The sequence below is a fragment of the Cygnus atratus genome, chromosome 13 (genome assembly GCF_013377495.2).
Source record: "Cygnus atratus isolate AKBS03 ecotype Queensland, Australia chromosome 13, CAtr_DNAZoo_HiC_assembly, whole genome shotgun sequence".
NCBI classification, from domain to species: domain Eukaryota; kingdom Metazoa; phylum Chordata; class Aves; order Anseriformes; family Anatidae; genus Cygnus; species Cygnus atratus.
Genome location: NC_066374.1, coordinates 3,390,251 through 3,402,428, shown reverse-complemented (window position 1 = coordinate 3,402,428; position 12,178 = coordinate 3,390,251). Strand labels below are relative to the sequence as shown.

Sequence of the window (12,178 nt, the reverse complement as noted above, 5' to 3'; positions counted from 1 at the left end):
GGCTTTGGAAGGTCTTTTTTGGTCATTTAGTCCCAGCCACAGCTAACGACATCCAGGGCATTCCAGGCAGCTGTTTATCTAATTTGCAATATGTATATTTGACTCTAACATTTCTTGTGTTGGATCCAGGATATCTGCAGCCTCTGGTCTCCACTCATGCCTTTAAGTACCATGTGGTTTCAATTGTGTTAAACTGTTGGAGAGCACAGAATTGATGTATGTCTTGGATCAATTTGGTGAATATTTGTATTGTAAAATATTGCTCCTTTGTATTTCACAGTCTTTTACAGCTGAGTATCCTGAATAGTTGAACGCCTTAGGTCAGTTGAATACCCATGCTCTTCATATATGTACTTTTTTTTTCTTCTGCCTAACACGAATAAACAATAGCATTTCTGTATTGACTGTTTGGATATCTTCCAGCTCCCCAAAGGACAGAAATGATCTTTCTTTTGCTTGTGAGATTACTAGCTTCTGTCTTATTTTCTGACAGCAAATGGGACCTCAAGCAGTCAGCTGTCTACACCCAAATCCAAGCAGTCCCCGATCTCCACACCTACCAGCCCAGGGAGCCTCCGTAAGCACAAGGTATTACGTTTCTTATACCTTACTAAATCAGTTTCTTCCTCGGTCTACTCAGATGTGTAAGGCATTTAAGTAAAGTCCATATTCTCTTGAAGCACAACTCCTTAAGTTGAAATAGTGGAGAATTTGGCCCGTTACCTAAAAGGATTGTTACTTTGGTCTATAGCAAGAAGATGAACAATAAATCATTGACCTATTCCTTCCATTGGAGTTATTAATGTGTGCTGGAGATCATCCATATGGATCAGAAAAGATAACCCTGAGCTTGTATCAGCATTTAGAAAAGTTCACAAGTTATTGATAGGCATGATCTTTATATAAGTGTACCTCTCTTGAAAAGCCTTAAGTGTTGGCAAATCTGGTCCAATAAGCAGCAGAAGAAATGCAAATGTAACTGAAGCTCTAAGAAATCACTAAACAGTTCTCCAGAATTGTTAAAAATGATTTAAGGCTATGCTCTGTTCTACAGGAAATAAGTGATTTTTTACTGCCCATGGAGTAATTGTGTTCTGATACAGTAACTGTTTTTTCTGGTAACATCCGGGGTGTCTGACATGTAGCATGGCATCCTAATGAGATCAGTAAACTTGTGGTGGCTCATAGATTATTCATTTATTGATTTACTTAAAGTTTATAGAAGTAGTCACAGCTTTTCATGGTGCTGTTATTTGGTATTGTTCTGCACTGAGTCCAGTCTGTCATTTTCATGGGCTTTCTCATTTCTGTAGTAGCCACAGTGTTGCTTTTCTCCTCTTTGAACAGTCTTTGCTTGATATAAAAATTGGAATTTGGATGTAAACTTAAGTACGAGTGAAGGTCAGTGGGATTTCTGCTTTAGTAATCAGAATGTACCTCAGCCTGAGCATGATTTTAAAAGCATTGCCTTGAAATTCTGGAAGAGTAATTAAAAAATTCTGGTGGTGGTGAGGTTTTGTAGTCAGCTAGCCACATGCCATCCCCTGTGAGCTAGATTGCACAAGCTGAGCTGATTTTGTTTGAGGATTACGGTTTATCTCAAAGCGAGGAGTGGTAGCAGAAGCTGGACTGCAGTTGTTACGATGGTGGCACAAAGCACAGAGAAGTCAATGTGAAGAATCCCCAGAAGTCCAGTGGGCTTTGGATTATACCTCTAGCATAAGGACTTTGGACATGGGACTGAATGGTATTGGGGGAGCCTGGGGTGGACTTTTGGCTTCTCAAAAATCAGATCCTTAAAATATTCCCAACATATGGAGAGGCTGTAGTCACTCATCCTTCCTTTAACAAAGGCATAGCTTAATCCAGATGAAATAAGTGTTTTCCCCAGGACTTCACTCTGGTCTCAGCTGCTTAGCCTAAAGTCTAAGGACGTGCACCAATTTTAACACAGTGCTTTTAAATTTATTATTAATTTATAATCAAGAACAGAATCAAGCCCATGGTCTGCACTCAGCAATTGCTTGTGTGTATTTCAATGAAAGTAGTGCTGTAAACTGCATCCCTTGCTTCAGCAACCAAGGACCTAAAATACTTTCTGAACACTATTTCATTCAGGGCTTTGGAGATTAGGATTGGCTTTCTAGTAAAGATGAGTAAAGCTCACCTGGAACGTTTTATGTACGTTTTCAGCTGGCTGACTTAGGATCTTTCCAGTGAAGGCCGTAGAACATTTATAATAGATGGTGACTGCTGAGGGCAAAGCCAATCCATCTATGAGCTAAATTAAGCCAATCAGAAAACACGAATGTAGCATTTTAGGTTCCCAGAATATTCATGCATCATTGTTTTCCTCCCAGGAGCAATTTTCCACTTATGATGAAATCACTTTTCTCTTTTTCCCCTAAAGCTCAAATGGTAAATGCTTAGAATGAGTTCACCACGAAGTCATATTCTACCTTGTCTTATATCAAGATGGCTGTGAATTCCCTTTCTGTGTATTTGTGCTTTGCTTCATTTTGCTCAGTTATTCCAGGGGGAGGGTGTGTGTGTGTGGGGGGGGTGTCAAGGTTCAAAAAAGTCCAAAGAGAGCTTTAGTCCTTAGGAAGGTGGTATACCTAGCTCCACACACAGCTTCAAAGAAGTGGAATAAGATGGATACCCAGAAAGAGACCCTTGAAAAAGTTTTATATTCAGTGTTTGATCCAATGAATATACTTGGGATTATGTTCTTAACCCTTCTGAACAATCAGAAATGGTGTAAAATAAAGAATACATCACAGAAGGTGATATTCCTAGAGATTTGTCCTAAGGGTAGCTGTCAAATAAAGGTAAGACTTGTTATTGTGGACTTAAGTTCAGACAGACCTATTTAAGGAAAGATTCTGCTCTTTCACGCATGTACTGCAATGGACACATTGATCCAGAAGTGGTAAAAAAATTCTTCTCAAACTTTTCATTAAACAGTCATCTTTCTTTTGGTACCAAGGTGCACCTGCTCCACTGTGCAACCTGTCTTGATTTTTGCCTTGAACTAACTGGATAACTATCCAGTAACCAATGCATGAGAATTCTACCCTGTCCCTTTGAGCTGCACAGAACTGGACCACTTGACTGTCTCCTTGTGCATGACCAAAAGCAGAAACTGATTGTGTGAGTTAACATTTTTTTCTTTCTTCCTACAGGACTTGTATCTGCCTCTGTCTTTGGATGACTCTGATTCCCTTGGAGATTCCATGTAAAGCGACACGAAGTTAATTGTCCATATTGTGAGCTATGTTTAAGATACAGTAGAGTACTTCTGCCAAAATAAGCAGATAGGTGACTGGTGCTTTCAGATCAGACAAAGGACACACAGTTATATGTCGTTTTTTTTCTGTGATTTATCCTCTGTGCCACAAACCAACACTTGCCAGTCTATAGAGATAGAGGGATACCATTCTTCTAATAGGGATGCAAAATGGATATTGCCAGCAATTTTGGGCCAGTATGCCAACAATCCTTGTGCATTTCCCATTTTCTTCTATTATTTCTTCTTCTGCTGCAAATACGTAATTTTCCTAATGATAGTAAAGTAGCTCCCCCTGGTATGGTGCAAATCAATCTCTTGCTGACCAATCTGTAAGCTCAAGTAAAGCACATTCTATTCTTTATCTGTCCAAACTGCCAACGTTTGCTTGCTCACCTGCTCTTCATTTGCAGCTCTGATTTTAACACCTGCATACTAACTAGTACTGTTTTTGTTGTTACAGGGCAGGAAGGGAAATGACTTATTAGTTTCATGCTTAATATGCCAGCAGAAGCTTGGACGAGATTAGGAATGATTGTATGAGATGCTAAGTAAGGTTAGTGCAATAGCGATTCTTCAGATATTGAAATACTGGGAGTTGTTAAATTATTAATCAAAAAAATAAAAATAAAAAAAAAGTCAGCAGAGTTTCTGGAGTCGAACAGCTTTCACATATGGTCCAAAGACACTATTAGCTGGTAACAAATTTTTATAATTACCCTATGGTATCTCTCTATCTCTGTTTATAACAGTAATGCCTTGTGAACAGCCAACACTGAAAACACTGTGAAAATTTGTTTTCAGGTCTGACATCCTATAGGTCGCTTTTTATAGCAAAAAAAAAATACTCTTTTTATAAAGGAAAACCTTGTATCTGTGTTTTGGGAGTAAGGATTCAAGCTCCTTCTTTTTTATAAAAGCTGGTAATTTTGTTTTGTTTAAAAAAACACATTCAGAAAAATGTACAAAAAAAACCAACCAACAACTGCAGAACACTAATAACAACAAATCAGTTTAGAAAACTTGTCATCACTGCCAAAACAGACACTTGTAGGGGAAAAAACGTTAATTCAAAATATTGAATGTTTTGATAGTTTTTGTAATGTTTAAGACTACGTATTTGGTTTTTTACACTTCAGTATTCATAACTATGGCCAGATTCTCTACTTATATAACAAATAGAACTTTGTGGTGTTCAAAAACACGTATTTTAAGAAACTCTTCTATCTGACAAAAGCAAACTTATTGTATTTAGAGAAACCTTTCGCTTTTATTAATCAGTAATGACTCCTACAGAATGCAAAGTTCATCTATTCATGCAGGGCTGGTGGTTTTTGCTACGCCGAAGCTTTGTCATAGGCTAGCTGGCATTGCCTCTCTCTCATGGAATAAGCTTTCGATAAAACTGATTATTACAGAACTTTACTTAAATGAAATCCGTGCAATCAAATCTTTCTTTGTTGCTCTATTTGCCTTTGTTTCAATGTATACACCTACTCCTTATTCTCTTGCAACCCCTTGTGATTAGAATGAATTATAATGTTGTGATGTTTGATGCTATATGAATGCTGGGTTGTTCAGAAAGCCACTCCACATTTTGTTTGCTTGCACTGCTGGTATGAAACAATCTGTGCAGGCTGTGTCTTTATATGTGATGATACATATAAGGCAACTTAAAAAAGATGCATCTGAGAGAGGACAGAATCGTGAATTACCATGGGGTAAGAGTTATGCACCAAATTTGCACCCTGTAGTTTTAGTGCATGATCATTTACACACAGAGTTTTGCACAAGAAATCATTGGTGCCCACAAATAACTTCATTTAATTGACTAATTTGCTGACTATGCGACTGCTAAATGAACATTTCACCTGTTGTATATAGCATCCTGGTTTCAGTTCAAAAGGCTAGAGGCTCATGTTGAAGCCCTGGAGTGTGTGGGGGAAAGGATGGTATTGTGGACCAAGCGTAGGTGCAGTAGTCAGGACGCCTTCATTCGAGCTTTGGCACTCCTAGATTTAGTGTCTGGACAGGGGCAGGTCTCTCAGTAACCCTGTGCCTCAATAGGTCTATCCATCCCTACGGGGATAATACTGCTCTACCTCACTGGGGGGTGTGAGTCCAAATGTTGGTTAACATTTGTCAAGTGCTTTCAGATCCTCTAACAGAAGGTGCTCAACTGTTCTGGGTGCAGATTTGGTTATGGGTGCTAATTTTTGGCTGTTTAATCTGCTAGGTGCTACTGTAGACACCAGTCTTGAGAAAATATGGCTTTTAAAGTATCAGGATATCGAAGGCCAAGGTTATACCAACAATATTATTCATTAGAGCTTTTGTCTTAACAAAAGCTTTAGTGAGACAAATAATTTAACATGCTTTTACCCTCACCTCTGTTCTGCTGATGGAAATCTGAGCCTTTCCCCAGGCTCTGCCCTTCCAGGGACCCTGACTAGTAGTCATGACTGCCTGTTAAGAGATGATGGATTTGAACTCCAGTCGGAGGTGTCACTTAGTGACACAGGCTGTTCCCTTCACAGCCAGGGACATCATGTCCTGCCACCTTCCTGTGAGTCCTTACTAACCCAGGAGACCAGCCATGAAAGTAGATTTAGGTTCTCTTACTCTTCAGTATAGGACACTCACCACAGATCCACCAGGAAAACCTAAATCTTTGATATCCATAAGCAGACTGAAGTGCTAGAGCTGATGGTGGTATGAAAAGAGTCCAAAATGTGCTTTCATCCAAAATCCATGAGTTCAGTTTGTATAAGATAAAGCAGGATGCCAAAGGGCAAACGAACCTTTGGATGGAAAGATGGTTGTTGAGAGGTGGTTCTTTTTCTTCCTGCCACAAGTAGTGTTTGGTTATTTAAAGATGCTCTTCCTTGTAGAGCATGCTAAAGAATGTTAGGCCTTCCTGGGCTGTACCCAGTGACATATCTAAAACCTGATCCTGTGAGTGCTGCCTTGGGAGTGGAGTTTTGTTTGCAGAAGTATCATCCTGGGGCAGGTCTGAGCCCAATAATTCCTTCAGGGGACTAGCAAGGGAACTTGAAAAGGCCTAAAAGAAGAAGAAGAAAAAAGAATCTTCAGTGGGAAAAATAGCCATTCAAACCAGCAAACGCCACAAAGAAAACAGGGTATGAGGTCAAACTCCCAAGTTTTAAAAAGCAATTTTCTAGGTAGAAATGCCTGGGCAGTAGAAGTCAGTGAGCATTTCAGCTGTAACATAGAGTTAAGTCTGTATTAATGCCAATATTGCATGAGTTCTTGTACAGAAATGCATGTGGAATGTAGAGTACATTCACCACTAGGTATCTTTGGCTTTGTAGGATCCCTAAGATAGATTTGAATACAAAGGGAAACAATGCACAGGCGTCATACCTTAGTCATTTAAATATAGGTACAGCCCTGATTCAGGAAAGAAGTTAAAGACATGCTTAAATTTTAGTACATGCTTTACTCCTGTTGATTTTTCACGAGATGTAAGCTTGGGTTTGGTCAGAAGGCTTTCCTGAACTGGAATGAATTAGGAATTAGTTTCAATATACTATAATAATTCCAGACCTTATGAGAGATCCTGGAGCACGTGATAGTAATTCCACTGTATACTCCAGAGTTTACTTTTTATATTTTTTTCTACTTTTACAAGCACATAAAACACCACAGGATATGAGGATTTGCCATATTAATTCTGCTATAAAAACCCTGTCTAATTTCCCTCATGAGGCTGCCTTTAGTGTTTTCAGAGATTAATTGAATCACTAAGACTATATTGTTTTAAAATAATACGGTATTTAAAAACAAACTGGGGAGACTCTTAAAGTGGTACAGAGCTTTGTTTCTTTGAAATTTGCGTTTATTTATTCAATATCCAGTATATTCTAACAGATTTGCATATAAAACAGTAAAAACACCTATTTCAGACACATAATCATTAAGAGGGAATTAAAGCAATCCTCCAAGCACTGAGAGACTGATTTATTTCATATTCATACCTTCAGTGATGGTCTTGACTGTAGAACATGAGGGCAACGCAGCAAAATTCTTGAGTGTTAGGATTTTTGTCACTTGTAAAACATTTATATTCTGAAATTTCTGAGTTGAAGTCCCCCCTGAGTTAATTCAGTTCTACCAGCTAGATAGCCAACCCAGTCTCTAGTCCTTGAAGTAATTTTGAAAGAGTTTGGTAATGGAATTCTACCTTGGTCTGCTCTGCAGAGGGAGATGGAAATAGCTTTTGCTTACCATTGTCTGTGTTTCCTGTATCTGCACACTATTTACAGTCTTGTCAGAATGTGGAAACACTTAACTCTGTTATTTTCATAGGCAACAGAAAAATAATTCTACTTAGAAAAGAACTTCCACATCTCCCTTTCTCATTTAGCTAACACAAATATGCATGTGAAGAATCACACACAGTCTAGATGTTATTTCTCTCATTTCCTTGAACAGTGCTTTTGAAAGGAATAAAGGGAGTTAGGACCAAAAATTGTGCTTACAGCAAAACAGTGTTACACCCAGGCATTTCTAATAGGAAATACTGGTATAAAAGTGTTAGTTTCCTGTTATTGAAATGGATACTGATGACATTTTATAGGATGCCTTGTGTTTGCTTTTTCATGTCGTTGAGCTCAGTGCTGGTCTTACTGCAAGTCAAATAAAACCTGGTGAAATTGCTCTGTAACACCATGCTGAGTCCCTAAAGAGACATTGTTCCAGTGACAGCCATCCCTGGAAGTTGCACCCTCTCTACAGGGGCATGGTATGGACCTTACAGTATGAGCCCTCTTTACTGTAGTAAAAGCACGGGTGTATTTTGCCATTGACCTCAGTGGCACCCCACATCCATTCAGGATAATTGGAGAGTTGTCTTTGACTATAGTAGAGGCAGAATTGTTTTTAGAGAAAGGAAGAAAAGATAGCCAAGTAAATAAGGTATAAAGTTAGTCCAGAAGGTGTCTCCTCAAGCTAAGACAATCCACAACCAGAGAAAAGCTATATAGAGGTGCGTTTACCACACACAAGGTGCTGGTCATGACCAAGACAGAACAAAACGGTTTCTTTTCTTTAGTGGTAGTTTCAACTTGAAGTTATTTTTCTGGTTGCTGATGGAAGAAAGTCAAAATAGTATTTGGGACTGGTGATGTTGTTTGTAGAAACAAATGAACAGCACAGGATGAAGATCTTTTTCTGTTTATATAGACAGTGTGATGTCAGTCCAGGCAACAGGATTAGTGCTTTATACAAGATAGCTAGAACAGGTCCAGCTGAAAGACCACCTTGGTGTACTGAGACCAAGGAGGTTAATTCTTCAAGTGCCTTCCAACATGCTTTGGGCATCAGAAGCGGGACTATACGTGTGCCCAGCAAGGCCTGGGTAAAATGGCCTTGTCAAAAGTGGACAGGACAGACTGTTTGATTCCTGAGCCTCTTGAGATGATTAGCCCATCTTGCATTTATGTAACTAGCTCTTGAAAGTGACTGTCTCCAGGATCATGGATTTCTTCTGGCTGATGCCTCTGTCCCATCCATACGAATCTGAGCAGGCCTCTCCATGCTGTCTCAGGAAATGTTAAAACTGAGTCCTGTGTCTCTCTACATCGATGGGGCTGAGCTAGGTTCTGCTGCATCAGTCATCAATACTGTTATTCAGGTATTCTTCACCAGCCCTCTTTGCGAAAGACTGAGGACAGCGTGCCCATAGACCCCTGTGGATTTTGTTGTTTTGTTTTTTCCCTCTGGAAAAAACAAAAAGAGTAATTTGACGTTTTCAGGTATGGGCTAAGCTGACAAAAAAAGAAAAAAAAAGTGTTAACAGGGAGATGCTCAGAGACTGTAAGTGGATGGATAGAAAAGCTTTTTTTCAGCAGTGTCATTGTACAGCTGTTCTGACAGAATCCTAGTTGCAGGGTGGGGTACGGGTTCTACTTCTGCAGGTGAAGATGCAGAATTTTGGGGTCACAGACCACTATCCATCTGTCAGGACATTCTGTTTAGAGAAGGTTAAAAACACTGACACTAATTTTCATCCACTAGATGAAGTCCGGAGCAAATGAGAGTCAAACCTAGTGACTGCAGCACAGGGATTTCAGAGCCATTGGTCTTTGGCATAACCGTGGGCAGATCAGTTCTCCTTGTGCCATGGTGTCCCAGTGGATAAAGAGCTAACCACAGTCCTTAACCTCTGTCTGTAAGGTGCTGTGAGATCAGCTGATACAAAGAGCTACAGAAGAGCTAGCACTTAAGAGTGAAGTCTGAAAATTGTATTAAAGCACGTTATGGGGCATTGTCTTTCACAAGTGTCTAGGTCTCTCGAAGCTGTGGTGTAAAAATGCTTCATTATTTTACTAATGTTGAAAGACAGATGCACATTTCTAGTTCCCCCCAAACCCATGGAGGAGCCAGCAATGCTCCTGAGAGCAAGGCTACATCCAACAACCAAATTCCCTCATCTGGAGCTGCCACCTCTGGCCTGAATACAGTCCCCTGATGCTCCTTTTTTTTGTTGCATGTACATGTACATACCAAGGGGCAATGCATGTTACCATCCGAAATGAGGGCCATGTCTTTGTAAACGATGAACAAGTCTAATGATTTCAGGGCCTTCTACCAAGAAAACAGTGGGCCTGTTGTTGAAAGCTTTCTTATTTAGAAAGTGTTCGTGGCCAGATAGCTTCATGGGAAAGAGGTGCCTTTCAGTCTTCATTGCTTGATGCACTTAGTTCAACTAAGCAATTCTGGCTCTTGCTCTATAACTCACTGAACTGTAACTCACGGCTCTGAAGCCAGTTTACAGCTTGCCTAGGTCTGACAGTTTGCCACTCTGACAATTGAAGCAGGAGGATTCCCAAAGGGAATTAACAAATCTTTGCAGCAATTAGAGTCTGTCAGCTGAAAAAGGAAAGCTGGCACCATTTGAGAAAGATGCCATGATGGCCAGTGTCACGGTAAACAAAGAAAAATGACTTGTTTCAAAGAGGAGTGGTAGGGGGCATTTGTTAGGAGATATTTACTGAGTGATGAAATGAGCTTTAACTTCACAGAAAATCAAATGGAAGGGAGAGTACGAGGCAGAGCACTGGAAACATCAACACCATTGATGAATGGGAATAAAAAAAGATGACAGCCAAGAGACTTAAGGGAGAAACAAAAAGGGAGGCTGGGGCAAGCTGAGGATCTACAGCTTGGGCCTGGATGGAAAAGCAGCAGGGGTTCCTGGCTGCATGTTGAGGGAGTTATTGCCCCTGCAGGTATCTAAGCCAGGATGCAGGCTATCTGCCACAACACCGTGTGTCCCACTCCCAGTGCAGAAATAAGGTCACACTTGGCTGCAGGCAGGAGACCTTGGTTTGAAGTTCCTCCCCTGTCCCTGTTTTTCTCCCCTGCTGGCTTGTGGATGTCTGTGTCATCCCTAAAAGGGTGAAGGGGAAAATCCAGCCCTTTGATGAATGACAGCACCAGCTGGTGGTTTGGTTTTATTTTTATTCCTCCTTATTAGATCAGAAATAGATATTGGTCAGCATGCCCTGGCTCAGAGGAGGACAGGCCTGGCACATTAGGGAATTGTAAGACATGTATGAGAGAATAATGAGGGCATATCTGAATCTCCCGGCCCTTCCCATGGAGCCCAGCAAATTCTGGAAGAAGTGGCAACCCTCTTGCCATCAGGGTGATAAGCCAAGACAGGCTCATGGAGTAGGTTAACGTGAATTGCTGTGCAGGCAGAAGGTCTGATGATGATCTTGTCCATGAAATCCCTAACCACAGATGTGAGAGCTGTTGCATTCAATAAATCAATAGGAAGGCCGTGCTGAACAAGCAGATTTGTGTTTAACAGTGGTTTTCTCATGAGATCTTTCTTCTAAATTCAGCGGAGTTACAGTGCTTGTGAATTTAATCCTAAAAGGCAAAACAGATGATTTATTTGAACGCATTTCTTGCTGTTTACTCTCAGACTTTTTATTCTTTATTTTTTTTCATAATGATTGCAGCTCTTTGCTTCTGTAGATTCTCTGACATTCTCTATACACAAGTGAAACCCAATACACCTAATTCTCTGTTGCTTAAAACTGGCAGAAGCTCCTCTGTAATTACGGGAGCTGAACCCATTTGGTCCAAGGTTGGTCTCCTATTTCAAAGATTGATTACTGTCAATAATTCTTGTGTGATTGATTAGTTAAGTGCAGATTCAGTTTCCTGGCTGCAAACTTTGCAGAGAAAATCACGTTGACCCCAGCTAGAAGATGATCTCTTGTATGAGTCTCTAATAAGAAGTTATATATGGGAGAGATTTTGTATAGTTTTAATGTTAAAGCTGACATACTTTCATTTGGTGAAATACCATAAAACTTTTAAGATTGGAAATTAAACAAGGAAGGTAGCAAATTATGGTTTCCTCTGCGTTTTCTAGTCCTAAAGAGCATTGTCTGCTTTCTCTTGCTTCAGTCTACTAACAGACATGCCCCAAGCCCAGCAGATTTATGGAACTAGAAATAGCATTTCTATTTCTTCCAGTATTTTTCCACCCTAATCCTAACTAGTGCCAAGCAGAGTAGAGATTTATGGTTGGCTTGGTTTTTAGAGAAAAGTATCACCAAATGTCTCTGAACATAAAAAGGAAGGTTCAGTTCCTTTTAAGTGACTTATCTAAACTCAAGGCTGCTTTTGATTCTATCCAGGCTGGTTCTTCCATCTCTATTTGCAACTAACACATGCCTCAGTTATATATATGAAATCAAGATTAACTTGAGTTGCATTTGAACAGTGTGGGTTGCTGCAGAACAAAATGACTCCCCTGGCATGTGCAGTCAGGCTGAAACATGTTGGTGGCTCTTGGTCAGGGTGGACCCAAACCAAATCCTGGTTCCAAACCCCAATTTTCTGAGA

The 12,178-nt window shown here is 40.1% G+C and overlaps 1 protein-coding gene across 5 annotated transcripts in view; it reads left to right on the top strand.

Annotated features, from left to right (window-relative positions):
- Positions 1-9,077, top strand: part of DCX (doublecortin) — a 79,626-nt gene extending 70,549 nt beyond the window's left edge. For 3 of the 5 annotated variants that reach the window (XM_035541569.2, XM_035541566.2, XM_035541567.2), the window contains exons 6-7: positions 494-591; positions 3,186-9,077. In XM_035541569.2, coding sequence (XP_035397462.1) covers positions 494-591; positions 3,186-3,242 — 155 coding nt within the window. In that variant the 3' untranslated portion in view covers positions 3,243-9,077. The remainder of the gene's footprint in view (positions 1-493; positions 592-3,185) is intronic. The other 2 variants (XM_035541570.2, XM_035541568.2) reach the window with 1 other exon arrangement.
- The last annotated feature ends 3,101 nt before the right edge of the window (positions 9,078-12,178 follow it).